The 23332-nt window shown below is 40.7% G+C and overlaps 1 protein-coding gene across 2 annotated transcripts in view; it reads left to right on the top strand.

The window, feature by feature from the left end:
* MATN2 (matrilin 2) overlaps positions 1–22029 on the top strand; it is a 120595-nt gene extending 98566 nt beyond the window's left edge. Inside the window, exons 11-19 of one of the 2 annotated variants that reach the window (XM_037503630.2) lie at positions 4845–4967; positions 6220–6342; positions 10754–10876; positions 14149–14562; positions 16898–17050; positions 18652–18723; positions 19468–19545; positions 19909–20007; positions 21493–22029. In XM_037503630.2, coding sequence (XP_037359527.1) covers positions 4845–4967; positions 6220–6342; positions 10754–10876; positions 14149–14562; positions 16898–17050; positions 18652–18723; positions 19468–19545; positions 19909–20007; positions 21493–21548 — 1241 coding nt within the window. In that variant the 3' untranslated portion in view covers positions 21549–22029. Of the gene's footprint in view, positions 1–4844; positions 4968–6219; positions 6343–10753; positions 10877–14148; positions 14563–16897; positions 17051–18651; positions 18724–19410; positions 19546–19908; positions 20008–21492 lie in introns of both variants that reach the window. The other variant, XM_037503622.2, reaches the window with a different exon arrangement.
* The last annotated feature ends 1303 nt before the right edge of the window (positions 22030–23332 follow it).

The raw sequence follows: 23332 nt of genomic DNA, 5'->3' as shown, positions 1-23332 counted from the left end.
TGGAGCTTAGAAAGAGAACATGGCATGAAAAAGTTTCCAGAAAGAAGGGGTGTGCTGGGACGGGGTGGGGTTGTCTGTCTGGATTGTGGCCTAAAAGATTTATATTTTATTACCTTTGAAAATGGAGTGTTTTTAATATAAATTCATGGTGGGAAAAAAAATGTTCACCTCCTCAGCCAGCCAACTGTCTGTATTTTGGATGACTCAATTGTACTTCAACTCAGCATTACGTGAGGAGCTATCTTGATCATCGGGACATGTTCCACATTGAGTCTAGATTGTGCCTAGAGAAGTAAATTGTGCTAAGATTAAACTGGAGGGTCCAACTCTGCTTTGACTCTCTTCTGCCATTACAATTTCTGTTAACCTTACACTATTGTTCCAAGATTTTGGCAGTGCCTCTGTGCAAAAGAAGGCAGGCAAAATTCGTGTTTGAAAGCTCACCTTAGAATAAAGCAATGTAGCAATCAATATTGGCGAAAATATGGGCCTTCTTGCCAGATTACATTTTTAGTCTGGCTTGTTAGCATTTGATCTTGGCAGGTTATTAGCCTTCCCAAACCTTATTTTCCCTGTCTGGTAAGTGAGAATAACAATGGCTGCCTTGACTAACCTACAGGATGACTTGTAAGATTCCCCTCTGAAAAGAAATGCTGAAAAAATGCCAATGATTATGTGCTTCAGAGACTGTAATAACTTCATGTATATCACTGTAGGACTTCTCTATCTGAAATGATTGCTCTATGACATGTGTGTGGTCTCATACAGGTGTGCCTTATTTGATTGCTTTTTGCTTCATAGTGTTTCACACATTGGGTTTTTACAAAGATATTGGGTTTTTTACAAAGTGAAGGTTTGTGACAAAGGAGATTACAATTTGGTGAAGGCTGAAGGTCAGCATTTTTTAGCAATAGAATATTTTCATTATTTTTAAAATTTTTTTTACATCATTGTTCATTTTTAAACAATATTTGCTCCCCTCCCCACCCGCTCAGCTATAGTCCCCATAGAGTTTCCTTCACCCATACACCCATGCACCATCACCTCAGTCCCCTGTGCTTCTTCCTCTCTCCCCCTGATCCCTCTCCCTCCTCCTCCCCTGCAGTATGTCTCTGATTTATAATTGTCTGTTTTTTCTTTGTTGTGTTTTGTACTGTTACTATTTTTTCACACTGATATCTTATTGGGTTCCCCTATATTCCTACTATAAGTGAAACCATGCGATATTTTTCTTTTTCCTTCTGGCTTATTTCACTGAGCATAATTCCTTCTAGCTCCATTCACATTGCTGTGAATGGCATGAGTTTATTGTTTTTGATTGCTGAATAGTATTCCACTGTGTATATATACACCACATCTTCTTGATCCAGTCATCTATTTTTGGGCATTTGGGTTGTTTCCAGGTTTTTCCTATTGGAAATAGTGCTGCAATAAACATAGGGGTACAGGCGTTCTTTTGAATCAATGTTTTTGTGTACTTTGGGTAGATCCCTAGGAGTGGAATTGCTGGGTCATATGGTAGCTCCATTTTTAGTAGACCGAGGAACCTCCAGACAGCTTTCCATTGTGGTTGGACCAGTTTGCACTCCCACCAGCAATGTAGGAGAGTTCCTTTTTCACCACATCCTCGCCAACACTTGTTGTTGCTTGTTTTTTTGATATGTGCCATTCTTACTGGTGTAAGGAGGTATCTCGATGTGGTTTGATTTGCATTTCCCTGATTATAAGGGATGTTGAACATTTTTTCATATGCCTGTTGGCCATTTGCATTACCTCTTTGGAGAAATGTCTTTTAAGTTCTTCTGCCCATTTCCTGACTGGATTGTTTATTTTGTTTTTGTTAAGTCCTGTGAGTTCTTTGTATATCTTTGTGATCAGTCCCTTATCAGTTGAAAGGAATGCAAAGATTTTTTTCCCATTCAGTGGGGTGTCTCTCTGTTTTGGTTAATGTCTCTTTTGCTGTGCAGAAGCTTTTCAGTTTGATGAAATCCCAGGTGTTTATCTTTTCCTTGACTATCTTTGTTTTGGGTGATGAGTCTTTAAAGATGGGATTGCGATGCATGTCTTGTAGTTTTTTACTTATATTTTCTTCTATATATTTTATGTTTCAGGTCTTATGTCCAGTTCTCGTACCCACTTTGAATTAATTTTTGTGCATGGTGAGAGGTAGTGGCCTAGTTTCATTTTTTTGCATGTGGTGGTCCAGTTTTCCCAGCACCATTTATTGAACAAACTGTCCATGTTCTGTTGCATATTCTTTGCTCCTTTGTCAAAGATCAGTTGTCCATATAAGTGTGGTTTTATTTCTGGGCTCTCTATTCAGTTCCATTGGTCTGTGTGTCTGTTTTTGTTCCAATACCAAACTGTTTTAATTATTATGGCTTTGTAGTATAGCTTGAAGTTTGGAAGTGTGATACTTCCTTTCTCCTTTGTTTTCATCAATAGGGATTTGGCTATTCATGTTTTTTTGTGGTTCTATATGAATTTCCTCAATATTTGTTCTATTTCTTTGAAGAATGTCATTGAGATTTTTATTGGAATAGCATTAAATCTGTATATTGCTTTTGTTAGGATGGCCATTTTAATAATATTAATTCTTCCAATCCATGAGCAGGGGATGTCTTTCCATTTCTTTGTGCCTTCTTCTATTTCTTTTAACAATGTTTTATCATTTTCTTTGTATAGGTCTTTCACCTCTTTTGTTAGGTTTATTCCCAAGTATTTGATTTTTTTTTAAAGATTTGTTTATTTTATTTATACAAGCACTGAGTACAGTAAGAAGCATGGGAGGGTGAGAGAATTCACCAGAGCCAGAGCAGGGAGCAGAACAGGCAGAAGGACCGAGGTACACTGCTGAGGGGAGCAGCGGGCGGCAGGAGGGTTCTGCACGCCATGTGGGACCCTCACCCAGTGGCTGGGTATCGAACCGGCGCTGCAGAGGCTGCGGGCAGCTTCACAACCCAGCACTCAACCGCTGCGCCACCAGGGAGGCCCTTGATTTTTTTTTGTTTGTTTGTTTCAATTATAAAAGGGATGGTTTTCTTGATTTCTTCTTCTTCAGATTGTTTGTGTATAGAAAGGCAACTAATTTTTGCGTGTTGATTTTGTATCCTGCTATTTTACAGAACTGGTTGATTATTTCCAGTAGTTTTTCTGTGGAGTTTTTAGGGTTCTCTACATATATTATCATATCGTCTGCAAATAGTGACAGTTTTACTTCTTCTTTCCCTCTCTGGATTCCTTGTATGTCTTTCTCTTATTGCCCTGGCTAGGACCTCCAGTGCAATAGAATATTTTTAGTTGAGATATGTACATTTGTATGTTTTTATAGGTATAATGCTATTGCATACTTACTAGACTACAGTATAAAATAAACAAATTTTATATGCATTGGGATACCAAAAAAGTTGCATGACTCATTTGATGCAATACTGGCTTTGTTGCAATGTACATTTTATTGCTCTAATCTGGAATGGAGCCCTCAGTTTCTCTGCGGTGAGCCTGTAAAAAGTCACTGCCCACCTGCCCTGTGGTATCAAACTTTTAATATATTATCCTGTCATGGGAAGGGCTCTAGAACATTGGTAGTAGATGAGATGAGGTTTACCCACACATGGAGGTGAAGATGTACCCTGAAATGCTCCTTTTGGTAATTCAATAAAATATACAGAATATTACAAATCAGCCTGGTTTTCACAGGTTCACAAACTTGCTCCCATAGCAGCCGCCCCAGCCCTGCAGCTGGCAGTGCCATTCTTTGCTTGTTCAGTCTGGCAACCTCTTTTTGTTATGTCCATGTAGAGAGGGACTCCTGACAACAACCTATCAGCAAAGCCTGTAGGCTCTACCTATGAAATATAGCCAGTCGGACCACTTCTCCCACCCTGGTCAGGCCACCAGGCTTATCACCATAGATTTCTTCCAGTGATCCATGCTGGATCCATGCCCCAATCTATACATGGCAATCCTTTCACAAAAGTCAGTTCATATCACTCTGTTGCTCAGAACCTGCCAGTGGCCCCTTCTCACTCAGTCTGACCACTGCCTGTGACTCCTACACACTGCCCCTGGGCCTCACCGACCTCACCCCTGCCAGGCTCAGGTTACTTGGGTTATACTAGTCCGCTTGCCTTTCTGGAGCCATGCAAGCACTCTCCTATCTTTGCAGTTTGCAGCTGCTGTTCTTCCTTGGGGGCAGGCACCGCTCTTTCCCAGGTACCATCTGCTCACTGGTCTCTCTCTTCAGGACTTTGCCGCCTTATCTGAATACAACATGTAAGATAAACAGCCCTCTCCACACCCTAAACCAGTGGGCAGTCTCTAGCCCCCTTAGTCTGCTTTTTCTCTATAACACTTGTCCCCACTGACACATATTTTTATTTGTCTATTGTTTGTCTTCCCCCTCATCCCTCCTACTGCTACAGCCAAATGTTAGCTTCACAAAATCAGAAACTATTTTATTGTTATATCCCCAGAGCCTAAAACAGTGCCTGAATCAGAGTAGGGCCTCACAAAATATTTGTTGACCATGAACAAATATATTGATGGGCTAGCTAGTAATTAGTGAAGTTTAACTTCTAATATTTATAGACCTTTTAAATCTGTACATTTGTAAGTTTGTTTCCTAACTTTTGTTCATTTTTTTTCCCTACAGAAATCATTTTCTCTGTATATGCTCTACATACTCAAATTTTTTGTACATAAATTGCTTTTTATGTTGAAATGTACACTGTAGGATAAGGTACTGTTTTCATTTAAGGAATCTGACAGGTGTTTTAATATTGATAAGTCACTGATACATGAATAATTTCCTTCTGTTTCTCTAATTTTAACTGGATTCTCAGAATTGGACTCTTGTGCTTTGGGCGATCATGGTTGTGAGCATTCATGTGTAAGCAGCGAAGACTCTTTTGTCTGCCGATGCTTTGAAGGGTATACGCTCCGTGAAGATGGGAAAACCTGCAGAAGTAAGTTTTCAGAGGAGTTGGCTAATATTACTGTGTCTGACTTCTGCATGAAATCCACCATCTTGATTATCTGTAAATCAGTTATTCTCAAAAGCCAATGCTACACTTTCACTAAGTGTAATGTGGGATCCTGAATGAAATCTTGGATCAGTAAAAAATTTCATTTAATAAAAACAAAGGGAATGGAAATAAACTGTGAACTTTAGTTGATAATAATATATCAGCATTGGTCCATTAATTGTAATGCATCATACTCATTTAAGAGGTTAACAATAGGGACAGTGGGTATGCGGTATATGAGAACTCTGCACTACATTCTGTTCTTCTGTCTAAAATTGGCCTAACAAAGTCCAAGGAAAACAAAGAAATGTGCAAACAAAAAAGTTAATGTCAAAGCTAGAACAAATGTTGCTCATTTGTGTTCTATGGCAAGGAGATGTGGTTTAGCATTGTGCTCTAGTAGAAAGAGGTGCATCCTGAAATCCAAGATTCTATGAACCCCTAGTGCTGCCATTTATTTCCTGGACATGTTTCTTGACTTCTCTGAGCCCCTGTTTACTTATATTTAATAGGCCATTGTTGTTTCTTGTAGTACAGATCCCTGAGAGAGATCACCCGCTGAGGGGACTATTCTTCTATCTCAGAAAGCAGAGCTGCTTAGATGAGGCCCAGATACTCTTTGTATAATCAAAGGGAGTGTGTTGTTCTGAGCAAATGATTTTCACCCCTATAGTCACCTTTTTCTGGAATTTCTCAAAGCACTTAACAAAGAGCAACCCATGCTCTTGTTCAAAGAAAAGATGTATAACAAATGATTACTCCCATTTTTCAAACAAAAAGATAAGGCTCCGAGAGGTTAAGTGTTCCCTCACATCATATATACTATGTCAAGGACAAAACCAAAATAACATTTCAGTGTTGCTAATCTAAAATGAGGTTTACTCTCCTAAGTAATCATGCCAACAATGTTTCCATTCTTACATCAGAAACTATATCTGCAGAAAACTAATGATGGATTGCATTTTTATGAGATCCTGGTGGGTGATGATGATGATGATAGTGAGAAACGTTGAAAAGTTAGCCCCACTTAGAGTTTCTGGACTTCATTCTCAATTTTTTTTTCCTTCCCTGTCAAGGATCACTGAGCTCAAGTGGCTCTTGAGTTCAGTAGCTGAGATAAATGGATCCTCCAAGGTAAAGCCGGGGAAAATTTATGTTGGTGAAGTTATTTTACTTGCTCTGCTATCCTCAGGGAAAGATGTCTGCCAAGCAGTAGACCACGGCTGTGAACACATGTGTGTGAGCAGCGATGAGTCGTACATCTGCAAGTGCTTGGAGGGATTCTGGCTCGCTGAGGATGGGAAACGCTGTATAAGTAAGTGGCCTCAAGGTAGAGATGAACTTTTCCATCTGTGGGACTCAGATGGTTATAGAACTTCATTTCATCTTTATAATCTCCTTTTATTATCAATGTCACAAATCTACGTTCCTGCCTAGAGAGCTCTGAAAGTGTTTTGTTAGTGATGAGTACAGTAGACCCCTATTTCTTTTTTTTTTTCTTTTTTTTTAAATAATAAATTTTATTGTTATATTCCCCATACAATTGCAGCCCCCCCATTCTGACCCCAATCCCTCCCCTCCCGCCCCCGCCCCCCTAAAAGTGTCTCTGGTTCATAGTTTTTTGTTGATTTTGATTTTCACTTTCTTAAAGTTATTCATTTTCCTGGTCCCTTATTTAAGTTTTCTAGATTCCTGTTTTGAGTGAGACCATCCGGTATTTTTCTTTTTCTTTTTGGCTTATTTCGCTGAGCATGATCCCTTCCAGCGCCATCCATGTTGCTGCAAATTGCATGTGTTTATCTTTTTTGAATGCTGAGTAATATTCCATGGTATATATGTACCACATCTTCTTGATCCAGTCATCTATTTTTGGGCATTTGGGTTGTTTCCAAAGCTTAGCTATTGTAAACAGTGCTGCTGTAAACATAGGGGTGCAGGTGCTCTTTGGAATTGATGTTTCTGTGTCTTTTGGGTAAATACCTAGGAGTGGAATTGCTGGATCATATGGAAGTTCTATGTTTAGTAGGTCCAGAAATCTCCACACAGCTCTCCATAGTGGTTGGACCAGTTTGCACTCCCACCAACAGTGCAGGAGAGTTCCTTTTTCTCCACAACCTCGCCAACATTTGTTGTTGCTAGTTTTTTTAATATGTGCCATTCTCACTGGTGTAAGATGGTATCTCATGGTAGTTTTGATTTGCATTTCCCTGATGACAAGTGATGTTGAACATTTTTTCATATGCCTGTTGGCCATTTGCATTTCCTCTTCAGAGAAGTTTCTTTTTAGCTCTTCTGCCCATTTTTTGACTGGATTATTTTCTTTGTTGTTGTTGAGTCTCGTCAGCTCTTTGCAGATTTTTGTGATCAGTCCTTTATCATTAGTGTTGGGTGCAAAAATGTTCTCCCAGTTGGTGGGGTTTCTCTTTGTTTTTGTTATTGTCTCTTTTGCTGTGCAGAAGCTCTTTAATTTGATGTAGTCCCAGCTGTTTATCTTTGCCTTCACTATCACTGCTTTGGGTGATGTGTCTGTAAAGATGTCTTTGGTGTGCAAATCACGTAGTGTTTCGCCTATATTTCCTTCTATATATTTTATGGTTTCAGGTCTTATGTCTAGTTCTTTAATCCATTTTGAGTTGATTTTTGTGTATGGTGTGAGGTAGTGGTCAAGCTTCATTCTTTTGCATGTAGCGACCCAGTTTTCCCAGCACCATTTATTGAACAAACTTTCTTTGCTCCAATGCATAGTCTTTGCTCCTTTGTCAAAGATTAGTTGACCATAAATCTGTGGGTTTATTTCTGGATTTTCTATTCGATTCCATTGGTCTGTATGTCTGTTCTTGTTCCAATACCATGCAGTTTTGATGATTATGGCTTTGTAGTATAGTTTGAAGTCTGGGAGTGTGATGCCTCCATTCCCTTCTTTTTTTTTCAGGAGAGCTTTGCTTTTCGGGGTTTTTTGTGATTCCATATGAATTTCATCAATAATTGTTCTATTTCTTTGAAGAAGGACATTGAAATTTTGATTGGAATAGCATTGAATCTGTATATTGCTTTTGGTAGGATGGCCATTTTAATAATGTTTATTCTTCCAATCCATGAGCAGTAGACCCCTATTTCTTCAGGGATTTCTCAGTACAGGTCCTGAGTTGTCAGGTTCTTTGCCTTTTTTCATTTTCTTCTGACTGTCGGTCCCTCCCACAAAATGTGTGTGGATGCCCAGAGCCTAGCACAGTGCCTGGGTACTCATTGGACTGAAGCAGAATCTCTGCAGCAGACACTGAGGACCAGAAGCCAGTTATAGTGTTTCTTCTTCCTGAAAGACTCATAAGCAAGAGTAGAGGGTGGAATAGTGGCTGAAGGAGTTGTCTATAGGTGTCATTTAGCCATTCTCTCTGTCACTTGCTCTGTAACTCACTCAGAATAGATTCTGAGAGTTTACTTAAAAGTCAGGATTCTCCATGGGACTCGCTGGTGGCATAAGGGATTAAGTTGCAGCACTCTGAAGCTATCCACAGCCACTGCGGCAGGAGTTTGATTCCTGGCCCGGGAGGTGACCTACATGGTACAGCAGACTTCTCCTGTCTTGCCTGCTACTCCCCTCAGCAGTGTATTTCAGTACATCTATCTGTTCTGCTCCCCACTCTGTCTCTGGTGAATCCTCTCACCACACTCATCTCTGGCCTGCACCCTTACTCTTGTATGCATAAATAAATAAACCTTAAAAAAAAGTCGGGAGTCTCCAGAGAAACAGAACCAATAGGTTGTGTGTGTGTGTGTACAAAGTAAGAAAGAGACATAGAGACTGAGACATGTAGACAGACGGTAATTATGGGTTTGACAAGTGTGATATTACAGGGTAGACTGGCAGGCCAGAGACCCAAGAAGAACTGAGGTTGCAGCTCTAGCCCAAAGGCAGTTTGGAAGCAGAATTCCTTCTCCATTTGGGGAACACGGTCTTTTTTCTCTTAAGATTCTTAAGATGAGGGACTCTGATATTATGGTGGATTGTCTGCTTTACTCAGTCTGTTACTTAAATGTTAATTTTATTTTTATTTTATTTTTTTTAAAGATTTATTTATTTATACAAGAACTGGGATACAGGCCAGATGTGCGGGAGGTTGAGAGGATTCACCAGAGACAGAGTGGGGAACAGAACAGGCAGAATGACTGAAATACACTGCTGAGGGGAGCAGCGGGCGAGACAGGAGAGGTCTGCCGCGCCATTTGGGTTGCTCCGCAGCCGGCAGGGATCGAGCAGCCTCACAGTGCTGCACTCAAATGCCTGTGCCACCAAGGAGGCCCCTAAATGTTAATTTTATTTTAAAAATATTCTTACAGCAGCATTTAGACTAGTATTTGACCAACCAACTGGGTACCACAGTTTAGCCAAGTTGACACATTAAATAAACTAACACAGCCCCAAAGGAAGAAAGAGGTAGGGCCACCCTAGATCCTCAAGGTGGGTGTTAGAAGAACACAGGACAGGGATTTTTCTGTTCTTTTGGATTCTGAGCTGTTAATACCTGCTTTGAGTGTTTTGACACTGTCTATTTGCTTTTATGACTGCCTTAGTGGGAAGAATGGCCCATTTTTTATTGAAACAAAAGAAATTGTTTTTGAGTTTGATTTGGGGAAATTCCTCACAATTTCCTTTGAGCCAAGTGGGGTACTCCACAGATGAGCAAAGCTGGATTGGATGGAACTCACTGCCCTCATGCTTACAACAGGATGAGGGGCTTCTACCTTTAGCAAGGAGTTCTCTCTAGTCCTGGGATGCCTGTGGGACCTTGGTGTAAGTTTGAAGGTCTTCCTGTGCTTTGTTTTGCCTTTACGCTATGGTATCCCTTCTATGGACACTGCATAGAGAGAAAGCCTAGAATTCTGTCCATTAATTCTGCATAAGCTGTTTGTTCATCTTTTTATTTCAGTGAACATGAGCATATACATAGCCACCATTTATTCATCCATCACATTTAGTAATCAGAAGCACAACTTCTCCCTGAAGAATTTGATCACTAATCTGGTCCCATCATTTCATTCCCTAGAGGGATCTATAGCCCCGTTTCAGTTTGGTAGGAAGCTTCTACTTTTAGGGACCTAAAGACAAAAAAGAACTGCAGATTTTCATGCCATGGGGGAAGATATTCAGGGGCCCTCATGCCTTAGCTGTGTCATCAATTTGCTGCATGACCTTGGGCAACTCTGACACTTGTCTTCATTTCTAAGTTGGGTGTAATTATCCCTGCCTGCCTTCTCTCACAGGATGTTGTGAAGATTAAAGAGCTGTTGCTACTTTGAAGAACTTAAAGTACCTCACACATGAGCAATGTTCATTAGACAATGAAAACTGGAGTATTTGGAATGTCTTTGAAGGGAAAACCACTAACTTGGAAAAATCAGAACCCAAAGCACCCCAAACAATTCTGAAAATAATAATCCCAGCTCTACAACATCATAAACCAATGTTACAACAACAATAATAATAAGTCTAGGATACCCAATCACCTGTCTTACCACTCAGGCTGGTAGGAGTGAGAGCCTCTGAGAACTTTTCCCTTACCATACCTATTCAAAGTATTGGATGAGAAAAGCAAATGTTATGAAGGTGGTTTAAATAGAACGTATATTTAAACAATGGGTTACTTCCGTGATCTCTCCTGCTGTAACTAGTCTGTCCAGCTCACTTCTCTGCTGTCAGGGTTGCTCACTCTCTCCACTTTCCCCAGGGAAGGACATCTGCAAATCGACCCACCATGGCTGTGAACACATTTGTGTTAATCATGGCGATTCCTATACCTGCAAATGCTCAGAGGGATTTGTTCTAGCCGAAGACAGAAGACGGTGCAAGAGTAAGTGATCTGAACTTGGCCTTCTGCTTTGGTTTGTTTTGGGAGCAACTGCATTTGGAGTCCTTTCAGGGAACAAATCCCTCACCTCTGTTTCTCCCATAAATATAAATATGTAAATGGGCATAAATACAGAATGGGGCTGGAGAGTTGAACTGTAGCACTTGTGGAAAAACTTTTGTTTTAGTTAAAGACAGTAAGTTCACTATCAATCAAAAAGCTAGCATGTTCTTAGGCTGAATAAGAATAAGATCTTAGGCTGGAATGAGGGAGGCAGGACTTGGCTGTGCTCTGTGCTGGGCAATTACACTCAGTTCTGGACATTGTACTTTAAGGAGAGTGAGATGGATCAAAGGCTTAAGCAAACAAAAAAATCCCCACAAAACTACAAAGTAGCAGGAAAAATCTTGAGAGAATTATTTTGTAATCTCAAAGGTGAAAAGGTCTTTCTCAATATGATATAACATGAAACATAAAGACTGTGAAAGAAAAAAGAGGAAATATTAAGAGATTAAAGCTATGGCACCTTTTTAAAAAACCGATTAGTTATCAGAGATTAAAAAGAAATTTAATGATTCCTTATATTGGCAAAGTATATTTTAATAGGTAACTATAAATTTATCACTAGGTTTCTAAATTGGTATTACATCTAGGAAGACAGTGGCAATATTTTAAAGGTAGTTCTACTTTTAGGAGTTTATCCTACTGATATGTCCACATGTTCATAGAGCCATATATTGTATAAAGATGTTTTGTGCAACATTATTTGTAGCAGCAAAAAAAAAAATGGAAACAAGCTAAATGTTCATCCATAAGAGACTAAATTGTGTTACATCAAACAATAGAATGCTATGCAGCTGTTAAAAAGAATGAAGGGTCTCTAGATTAATCCCCAAGATATTTTAGACTTAAAAAAAGAAAGTATGATCCTAAAAAGTTTTTATAGTTTTTTTAGTGTTTATGTATTTTGTAAGAGGCTCCCTCCAACATACAGCCTCATGATTGATTGATTGATAGACACGCACACATTTTATTCCCAGTGTATATTTTTTTTAAAAAATTAAAGGAAGATAGAGACAAGCAAGATTTAGAAAGAATAAGCATCATGGTGAGGAAGTTCAGTATAGTGTGAAGTGAAAAATAAATAAATTCAGGATCTTTGTAGAGAAAAATAAAGTGGGGATCAAATACTTAAGCGACAGTCACCTCATTCATGATTTATATGACCCGCTCACTCCAGGGAAAGGAAATTAGGCAGAAGCTACAGTTCAGCATGAAGACAGAAACACTCTAAGATAAGCTGTATGATTAATTAGATAAGATCATGAGCTTCAGTAAGACAGGCTTGGATTTGAACCCCTACTCATACTTGTGTGACCTTGGACAAATTACTTCTCTTTGGTGTCAGTGCCTTCACCTATTGTATGAAGATAATGCTTCACAGAATTGCCTTGAGAAAAATTTGGTCATGTATTTGAAAGTGCCTACCTCTGTGCTGGCACATGCAAAGTGCTCATTTAGCGATAGGTATTGTACCCACCAAGAGCTGCCCAAAGACAGGGCTCTAGTCGTGAGGTGAGGTGTTTGCTCTTCTTAGGGAATGTTGATCAGGCCCAGTAACTACAGGGTATTGATGTTGTAAAGATGAAAGCAACAAGGAAGGTTACACTCAGTGACCTTTAAAGCTCATGTCCAGCCCTAACGGTCTGCACCTCTGGAAATTAAGGGCTGGAAGCAAATCACAGCTCCATTCTAGTCTCATTAACTTAACCACGGAAGGAAAATGACCAAGGAACATTAGCACGACTCTCCTGCTAACAAGTAGCCAGCCATTCTTCCTGGGCTAAAAGCAAATGTCTGGCACCGCCTTTCCATTCTACCCAGCATTCTTGCTTTCTGGAGAAGCCTCTGCCCTCCATTACAAGGAGGCTGCAAGTCTGGTTTTGTTCTATGGGGAAGAGGAGACAACAGACTTGCTGCTGAAACAATATTCTAATATTTCTGAAATCTGCTGGATTTCAATCTGCCATGTGCACACTGTCTGAGTCTTTTTTTTTGGTTTGTTCAAAAAGAGGCTATGAATATAAATGAAGCTCTAAATTGACCTTTTCCTCTTTCACTGATAAAGGATCAATAGGCTGAGTAATGAGGACAATCATTTAATAGAGAAAGAGGAACCAAATGTCCCAACACACACACAAATATAAGTCATTATATTAGCCTGTTAGTCAAGCCAGGCATAGAAATACTTTTGCATGTGTGTGCCTTTATTTGATTGTATTTTTTTGCTTCACTTTCAAATGTTAGACAGCTGCTTGCTGTATAAAACATTTTCTTGCATACTGTAGGCTGTTTGAAATGAGATCATCCATTTGGGATCTGTAATATTTTTTATATGGCCCTAAATAACGAAAAATTTTCCACACCCAGATTGCTTAAGTACTTACATAAAGCTTTTACTGTCAGCCACCTGAGTTTCCTGAGAAGCTTCTACAGAAAGAATCCAGAGTGGTAATTTATTTTTCAGTTAGTGTGGCTCAGTAGGGCACTTACAGGTGTGCTGTGTAATGGATGCCACTGTTTTCATTTATTCTGTTACCAAGCACTGGTTGAATTGTGTGCCAGGTGTTGGGACAAAGAAATGAATGAGACTTGGCCCCTGCTGAGGAGGAACTGGCAGACTAGAGGAAGAGCCCAGCACATCATCAGGAGCTATATTGTAAGGGTGGAGTAGTGCACGGAGTTCCCTGGAATTTAAGCACTTGGTGCCAGGGCCTTGGTCCTCACTGTCATCCTGCTGTGCCTCGCATGATTCCAGAGCTCCATTAGCAAATGTTGGTTGAATGAATTAGTAGTGTTAGGGGTACAAGTAGAAGCTGCAAAGCTTCTCCAAAAGCAATGACGGTTGGACTGAATTTGAAGAACGTCCTCTGTTATATCACAGAAAGCCCGCACTAGGGTGCTATTATCCTTGTGGAGTAGTCATAGGAATTTTTTGGGGTGCTGTCAGACCCTTCAATGTACTTGACCCACAGCCCCTCCCAGACCTAGCTGTGAGTGACCCAGAGTACAGTGTGGACCTGGTTTCCTGGACAATTTGTACCTTTGCTGTGTTTTTACTTGTGACAAGCTCCTTAAGAGAAATGTAAAAAGTACTGTTGCTTGTTACTTTTGCAGTTCCTCCTGTGTGTCCAGGCACACCATGATTTCCTCCTACTCTTGTGCACGTGACTTTTTATCACTTAAATTTCTCAACTTTCCTTTCATTCCTATAGGATGCACGGAAGGCCCAATTGACTTGGTCTTTGTGATTGACGGATCCAAGAGCCTTGGGGAAGAGAATTTTGAGATTGTGAAGCAGTTTGTCACTGGAATTATAGATTCCTTAGAGATTTCCCCCAAAGCTGCTCGAGTGGGGCTGCTCCAATATTCCACACAGGTCCGCACAGAGTTTACCCTGAAAAACTTCAGCTCGGCCAAAGACATGAAAAAAGCTGTGGTCTACATGAAGTACATGGGCAAGGGCTCTATGACTGGCCTAGCCCTGAAGCACATGTTTGAGAGAAGTTTTACCCAAGGAGAAGGGGCCAGGCCTCTTTCCGCCCGGGTGCCGAGAGTGGCCATCGTGTTCACAGACGGACGGGCTCAGGATGACGTCTCCGAGTGGGCCAGTAAAGCCAAGGCCAATGGTAATGTGGGATGGATGTGTGGCTTAAACCACTCAAGGTCCCAGTTTCTTTAACTCCTGCAGTGGTCACTGGGCATACAAGTGAGATTTCTTTGAGAGTATGGAAGGGATTCCTGTCATTTGCTACATACATCTTTACAAAACTGCCATCTACAGGCCTTATCAGCACCACCAGAGGGTAAGAGATTCTGGGGAAGAATTCTGGGGAAGGAGAGAGCAGTTAGTCTACACACAGAACAACCTGAGTTCTCACCTACTGCAGCCCACTAGTCAGTGTGTGGTGTCCAGTGGAGAGAATCAGCTTGTTACTTGATCACAGAAAAATATACAAGAGTTCCCCAAAACCGGTTTGGTTGCTTTTGAATTACCTGAAGAATTTGGTAAAATAGATTCCTAGTGGGAAGAACTTTTACTGATATTTTAATTTAAAAAAAATCAGTACTTCAAGTGGACACTCTAAGGGTGTAATTGCCTTGGGATAGAAAATACTCTTGGGCTTGCAGGAGGCAAAAAAGCTTTTGAGAAAATAAAAATGTTGGAGGAGATTATGATTCTAAACTCTTGTCACTCACTAAAGCTCAGCCTCTTCCCTATGGATTTTCTGATCCCATGTATACTGCAAGGAGGCACTTGAGCTTTCTTTAGTTGCATATAGACATGAAGTATGGCAGAGGACTATGGCCTTTGAAAAATGAAAATCCAAAGCGAGGGTGGTTGGTAGAAACAGTGTAAGGTCAAGTGTCTGGATTTCCTGGGGCGATGAGAAAACTGGAGGTATTAAAGCATTTTACTTAAAAGCTACTTTCCTTAAGGACTTGTTGAGGGCAAATTGCTTTAAGAGGTCGTAATAGAGGGGGGAAGGGTGTGCACAGATGAGGGCTTCATTAATTTTATGGCTCCAGTGCCTGCATCAGGCCTGGCAGATAGCATGTGCATGACTAATACTTACTGAGAGAATGAACAAAGGAGTGAAGGTACTAGCAACCCCATCAGTGAACACCATTCGTCCTCACAGAAAGACTGGGTCACATCAGCATCAATCACTCTCCTTGTAATGGGAAGCCCTTCCATACTCACTATTCATTCTGCTTCTCTGAGCCTAGTAGAGTAATAGCCACCAAAAGTGTTGTGCCCTGAATCATCTGGGTGGATTGTAAAATCAGCTGCTCACTTCCAGTTTCTCTGTTTCTAGACTAGCCTGCTAGATAGAGCTCATGTCAAACCCAGGGGCTTCTTTAGCTTATATTCTTAAAGATATCTAGGAAAGCATCTTGTCTCCAAAAATTGTTTAGCCCTCTTATTATCTCAGCGAGACCACCTTAACCGTTCCTCTACTCAGCTTTCCAGGAATTACCTAAAGACAGGTGGTAGATGAAATAGATATTTATTTGATTCTGAATCAACAAGGTTTATCTGAAGTGACATCCTCAAAATGAATTTAATTACTCCCAAGTGTAGTTAACACCATCTGAAAATGGTAGTTATCCTTTTTAGGAAGTTGTGCATAAAAGTCACAGTGGACTACTGCCCTTACACTGACTTAGAACAAGGCATAACTCCTGTGCCTTGATTTAAGGAGTCATTTTATGTGTATTTTTAAAAAATGTGGTCTAATGAGTTAGCCAAAATGAGATAACAATGCTGAAAATATTGAAAAACAAGTAGAACTTGAGTTTTTATTTGTTGCTTTCAAAGGAAATGTATTTCTAATCATTTAGAAAAGCTTTTGGAAAAATCTCACATCCCTGTTGAAATCTGATGTTGATACTTGGGTTTATCCTAGTTCTGCCTTTGAGGGTTTCCTACAGTCTACAGATTCTCCTTTTCAGCTTAGGACCTCCTCACAAGACTTCATCCTTCCAAGAGGGTTGGGCAGGATGCAGCTTTGCTTGACCCCCTGGTTGCTTAACAGTCTTATCCTGTACCTCTGAAATGCAGAAACTAGGTTATAAGGTCATATATTGACTTGCTTCTTAAAATTCTCTCAGAAGAAGAGATTCCCATTTAGTAAGCATTAGATAATGCTCTTTTCTACTTTATCCACAAGGCTAATTCAAAGAAAAGTGAAAGACTTAAGTTACCTTGCTTAGTGCTGAGCAACACAGGTTGGAGATCTAACTCCCCCAACCTCTCCTACATGCTTCACATTCCTGTCTTGGATCTTCCTCTTGCTCATAGGGTCAAAATTCAAATGGTGGAAAAATAGAGAGTGGTTGACACGGACTTCTCAAATCTCCTCACTTAATATCTAGCTAGCTTTGCATATAGTACCCACGACTTCAGACCCTGGGAACACAGCTCTAACTTCCTTGTTCTTAATTTGCTCTGCCCCTTAGGTGTAACTATGTATGCTGTTGGGGTAGGAAAAGCCATTGAGGAAGAACTGCAAGAGATTGCCTCTGAGCCTACAAGCAAGCATCTCTTCTACGCCGAAGATTTCAGCACAATGGCCGAGATAAGTGAAAAGCTAAAGAAAGGCATATGCGAAGGTATTATAACTTACATCTCAGCAAACAGGACAGCAAGAACCCTTGAATGAGAACTTTTCTACCCATTCTTTCAGTGTTCCAAAAAAGTGCCTCCACAGTGGGCAGGGTGGGTGATGCTAAGAAACACTAAGTACAAAATGTGGAACAGGGGAGAATATAAAAGTGATAACTAATATTGCCTGAGTGCTTGCTGTGTGCTGAGCAGTATAAGTGTACTGACTATACCAGCGTATTTAATAGAGATGATTGTTTCACTAAGACACGGCCATTGTATGTATCAGGAGAGCCACTGCCAATTTCAGGATATGCCTGTAATCAGAATGGACAGGACAGTAGTCCTTCCAAGCCCACTGTTGAAAATGAAAGAATGCTTCCTTTGTGGACTACTGTTTACAGAACAGAACTGCTCTTTAGAATTTGTATTTTTTATGTATGAGTTCTGTATGCTTTTCTCCTGTTCACTCATTTTGCCAGCTATGGTTATATATAGCAATTCTGCCCATTTTTCCTTTTCCTCATGTCCCAGGTTCAGTTACCAATAAAATCCCAGTCTAAGGGATGTGCCTATATCCTCTAAAGAAAATAAAAAACAGGGCCTCCCTGGTGGTGCAAGGGGTTAAGCATTGCAGTATGAAGTAATCCATGGCCTCTACAGCACGAGTTCAATCCCCAGCCAGCCAAGGAGCAACCCACATGGCACGGCAAACCTCTCCTGTCTCACCTGCTGCTACCCTCAGCAGTGTACTTCAGTCAGTCTGCCTGTTCTGCTCCCCACTCTGTCTCTGGTGAATCCTCTCATCCCCTGCACCTCTTGCCTGTACCCCAGCTCTTGTGCATAAATCAATCAATCTTTAAAAAACAAACAAAAACAAAAAACAATGAGATGAAGGGGGACCAGAGAGAGGAGGCCTTTCAGATTTCTAATCCAAGTAGATAATTAATGTTCTTTCTTTTTTTTTTTTAGATTTATTTATTTATACAAGAATCGGGGTATAGGCTAGAGGTGTGGGAGAGTGAGAGGATTCACCAGAGACAGAGCGGGGAACAGAAAAGGCAGACTGATGAAATACACTGCTGAGGGGAGCAGCAGGCGAGTCAGGGGAGGTCTTTCGTGCCATGTGGGTTTCTTCCTGGCCAGCTGGGATTGAACCCCCACTGCAGAGGCTACGGACAGCTTCACAGTGTGGTGCTCAACCACCTGCACCACCAGGGAGGCCCAGATAATTAATGTTCTATTTGACTCAAGTTGAAATGCCCTCAAGTGGAGATGCTGCCAGTTCAGCTTAATCCTTGGACAACTTCAAGTTTTATTCTCACCCTGCCTTCTACATGCCATTGGGGAAGGGGTCGTAATCTTACGGAAAAAGATGCACATAACACGTCCAGGTTCCTCTAACTGGAGAGAACTGCCTTCGAGTAATCTTGGATTATCATCTAAATAACCAGTTGCTTTTCAATCTGTGGTGTTACTAAATAAAATCAAATATCCTGGGTTATGGCAGACAGATAAGGAGTTGGTCTGGGATGAGTTTCCCAAAGGACACATGCCTGCAAGTGGACAATTGTCACTCCTCTTGGTCATCTTTTTTTTTTTCTCTCAGCTCTGGAAGACTCAGGTGGAAGTCAGGATTCCCCAGCAAGGGAATTGCCAAAAAGGGTCCATCAGCCAACAGGTAATTTTTAACTTAAATTTTTTTCACATCATTGTTCATTTTTAAACAATATTTTCTTCCCCCATAGTTAGTCCCCATAGTTTCCTTCACCAATGCACCCGTGCACGATCACCTCAGTCCCCTGTGATCCTTCCTCCCTCCCTCTGATCCCTCTCCCTCCTCCTCCCCTGCAGGATGTCTCTGGTTTATAACTGTCAGTTTTATTTTGCTGTGTTTTGTATTATTATTTTTTTACACTGATGTCTTATTTGGTTCCCCTATATTCCTCCTATAAGTGAAATCATCCAATATTTTTCTTTTTCCTTCTGACTTATTTTACTGAGCATAATTCCTCCTAGCTCCATCTACCCAACAGGTAATTTTTTTAAAGCAGTGTTTTTAGACCCTTTATTGGATGCTTCCACCATGCTTTCTCCTCAGACAGCTGTAAAAAATCAAAAGTAAGATTTTAATTGTCAATAATGACTTATTTTTCTATCTCTACCTGATAGGAAACATTTTGCTACATTTTTAAAACCATAGTTAGAAATAGTCTTTCTGCTGACAGTCTTTTTGCTACAGTAAGTTCCAAAGTAAAACTGTTCCACATGCTAGGAATACCATGCACCTTACTCTGACCACTGAGGGTTGTTTTATAACTGTAACTGTGTTAAGCAGGTTTGACTTCAGTTTTCTTTCTCTTGACAGAATCTCAGCCAGTCACCATAAATATCCAAGACCTACTTTCCTGTTCTAATTTTGCAGTGCAACACAGATATCTATTTGAAGAAGACAATCTTTCACGGTCCACACAAAAACTTTTCCATTCAACAAAATCTTCAGGTAATTCCAAGTAAAATACCACTGTATGGTAATTTGAAAGCCTCTCAGCTTGTGAATAAACTCAGCTTAAAAGAAGGAAAAGGACAGGAGGAAGCAGGAAATGGGATGGGGGAAAGAGAACTTATGTGAGAAAAAAAAAATAAACTGAAAGAAATAGTAGTCTTCCCCAATCCACAGTAAAGGCCACTTCCCGTGTTGGAAGCATATAAATCCCTTTCCTGGTATTTACTGGATCTGGCCACATGGAAAAAGTTGAACGTGTCTTTCACTATGGTTTCCTTCACATGCTGATTCAGACTGATTTTATGCATTTGGGAAATCTGGTGGGTTATAGAGGTAAAAGCTTTCCATCTGCTTTCTCAGGAAATCCTTTGGAAGGAAAACATGATCAATGCAAATGTGAAAACCTTATAATGTTCCAGAACCTTGCGAATGAAGAAGTAAGAAAATTAACACAGCGCTATATCCTTTGCTAATATCATGCTTCTGTATGGAATGCAAAGAATATTATCAGAACTTCACAAATACTACAAGTGGGCATATGTCAGGTGAAGTCATTTACATGAAGTCAAGAATAATGAATGCCAGAAAAAGTTTTTTACTTAAGCAGTTGTTTGAGATCCAAGGGCAGGTCAAGCTTAGCGGCAAGGGTCAAGCCTTTAGTTGTTATCTGCTGTTCTAGATAATTTAGCAATAAAGCCAGTCAATTAGTATGCAAAGTAAAGAAAAAACAGATTTGTTTAACTCCTTTACTGCTGGGAGGAAATGGGAGAGATGTGCCTCCCATGAGATGTGTACATTAAGGGTACTCTGTGTACAGGCAAAGAATGTTTTAGAATGGATAATTTTCAAATTCCTTCTAAGCTCAAACCTTTCCTCTGGCCACAAGACACGCTACAGCCACACTAGTCATGTGTGGTTGCCTGAGGACTGGTTTTGTTTGTCTTTTGGGTTTTTTTGTTCCTTGGCAGCAAAGATCTTTTTTATCGCCACTGTAAAGGATGAAGCATGCTACCAAGGGAACAGCAGGATCCAGTGATTCATTAAAACAGTATTACAAGTAAATATTACAAGTAAAAGGAATGCTTGCGATAATGGAGAAATGGGGATTCTGTGATTTTACACACACAACACCCTGCCAACTGCTCTGAACTTAAACTTACAGTAAACTTACTAAAGCCGGCTAGTATCTGCCTCAACATGCATCAGCTCCCTGTAGAGAGATGGTTTAATTTGAACTATCTCTGTGCAATGGGTTTGTATAATAAGGAACAGAATATAGCTATTCCCTTTCTGAAAGCTGGAAATATGCTCCTCCTGATTAAAATAATCTAACAGCAGTTGTAGAGGGCTCTCTTCTGCCACCAAGGGGCAGGTGGAGGGTATTAAGGAACATACAAGGAGGAGGTCAAACACACTCTAATTACTCTAATGCCCCTTCCTCTCCCTTTCCCACAATACCGCTGAAAGTCCACTTCCAAGGAAAACCAAGTCAGTTAAAACAAAGTATAGGTCAGCATTCTTCAAGGCTTCTCCCCTTTAGCGGTAGCTGGCGTCAACGGCATAAACTCGCCATCTGCCTTATCTTACGATGTCCCATCTTACTTCCAAGTTCTGATCTTTCCCTCTTCTTCACCCATTCCCAGTCAGTTCTGGCTATGGCAAACTGATTTATAAGCAATAGGGGAGTAGAGCTACAAATTACAAAAAAAATAATAATAATTTAGACTGATGTTAGTACTTAACCTGGAATGTATTTATAGTCCTGATAGCATTTGTTAGTATAAACTTACAAGTCAGGGTTTTAAAATACTTAACAAAAAACGAGGGGGGGGGGCAGCCTTTTATTTTTCAGAACAGCCCTATTTTTACGTAAGTAAATCAAGTTGTATTTGAATGAAAATAAACTAGGCAATTCAGATTTCTCTTCCTTAATTTGAGATCTACTAGAAGAAATGACACAGAGGATGGAAGCCCTGGAAAATCGCCTGAGATACAGATGAAAATTAGAGATGCTCTACATTGTTTGTATGCCATGGTATCCAGGATTACAGTGAAAGCTGTTCAGGGTCCCAAAGTTCAAGCTATTATTGATTCTGTAAAGTAAAACATAACAAGTACTGAGAAAGCTGGTTTGCTATAGAATGGGCCAAAGTAAGCACTAACTTGTGTAAATTTGAGAGAAAAAAATCCTGAATCCTAGAATGTTTACCAAGAGAATAAGCTATGCAAGGTATTCTGTAACATGCTGTAGACAGGATTTGCTTTTGTCTCCTCCTGCCTTAGAGTTGTGATCTTATTTGACTACAAAATGAAAGTTTGCAGTCTTACTTCTCGAGAACACTGGCCACAGGAAAAGCTATTTTTTGTATTGGAATTTACCTTGATATATGTATATGGATGTATGCATAAAATCGTAGGACAGATGTACTTGTATAACAAGTTGAATTTTTATACAGTATTAAAATGCACCATTTCAGAGAATGGTATCCTGTATGTAATTCTTAGCTTACCTTATTCTTTTTTTCATGGGATAATCACTTTTATATTTTGAGGCAGGCAGGCAGGCTAAATGAGGGAAGAAGGAAAGAAGGAAGGAAGGAAAGAAGGTATATCAGCCAATTTCACAGCACTTGTAATACAAGTAAAGTGTCCTTTCCTGAGCCATTTAGTTTCTCTTTGTGGAGGAGGGGAGTCCTAGGGCAGAGGGTATGGATCTTTTTCACTGAAGTCCCCCAAACAGGGCCAGGGAGAGGGGAAAGCTGCTTTGGGCTTCCCAGGAAAGTGGACCTCCTGTGGGAAGCCTGATCCACACCTGAGGACCCTCGTGGAGTAAGGTAGGTCTCTCTCCTCCAATGCCTTCTGGTGTCTTTGCAGAGCTGGCCACCACATCTGTTTTCCTCCCAGCACATGAAGGACATTGATCTTTTTTGTGGTGGCCCTACCGTCCTGTATACACACTGTCCGCAGCTCACTAGACTCTATTTCTGGTTGGAACTGGTTGGAGGTAGTTCAGTATGTTTCCATTTCTGGCTGGATCTAGTTCTGGCCAGCTTGAAACTGTTGCGCTTGGAGGCAAAGCCCAACTCTGGGCCCAGTGCACTGGCTAACCCCTGAGTGCAAGCCAAGCCTGCTGGTTCACCACAGGAACCTTTAGGAAGAGCCCAAGATCAGGTTTGGTCGGCTGGTCAACCTCAGAGCTTTGAGCGTGGTCGCAGAGGCCAAGGCCTGCTGGCCGACTTCTTGCCTCTAACCTGGTAAGCCTGCAGACCAAGCCTGGTTGGCTGATCGACCTTGGTCTTGGAGCTAAGAGGCTCCAGGGTCCTGAGGCCAGCTGGCTGACTGCTTTCCACTGATCCCCATAATATGCAAGAATAGTAAGGCCGACTGGTGTACCTCAACTTGGAGCTCCTAGGGATGTGGCCCAAGACCTGATGGCTGATTGCTTGCCACTGGCCCCCGCGAGTCTGCAGGCCAAATCCAGATCTGTGCCCTGTTCCGAGTCTGACCATCTGGCTGAACTCTGACTTGGAGCCATGAGGCCAGAGACTGGATTCTTTGCTTAACTTTAAATGCAAGGTATAGATACATGAGAAACAGCCAATAAGCTTATAAAAAAAGTTTAATCTTTCTTGCCCCTGGGCAAGCTCCTCTAGCTATCAGGAGGGAAGCTGTAGACAGTGACAGGGTAGGGCTCCGGGTGAGTAGTAAAAATATACATCTAAACGGAATTCAATAAATCCACATCTATCTATGGCAAAACTCAGATAAATCTAAAGTATATGGT

This window comes from Talpa occidentalis, unplaced genomic scaffold (assembly GCF_014898055.3).
Source record: "Talpa occidentalis isolate TD23 unplaced genomic scaffold, MPIMG_talOcc4v2.1, whole genome shotgun sequence".
Lineage (NCBI taxonomy): Eukaryota > Metazoa > Chordata > Mammalia > Eulipotyphla > Talpidae > Talpa > Talpa occidentalis.
The sequence above is the reverse complement of the archived record's forward strand: the minus strand, read 5'-3'. Positions and strand labels throughout refer to the sequence as shown.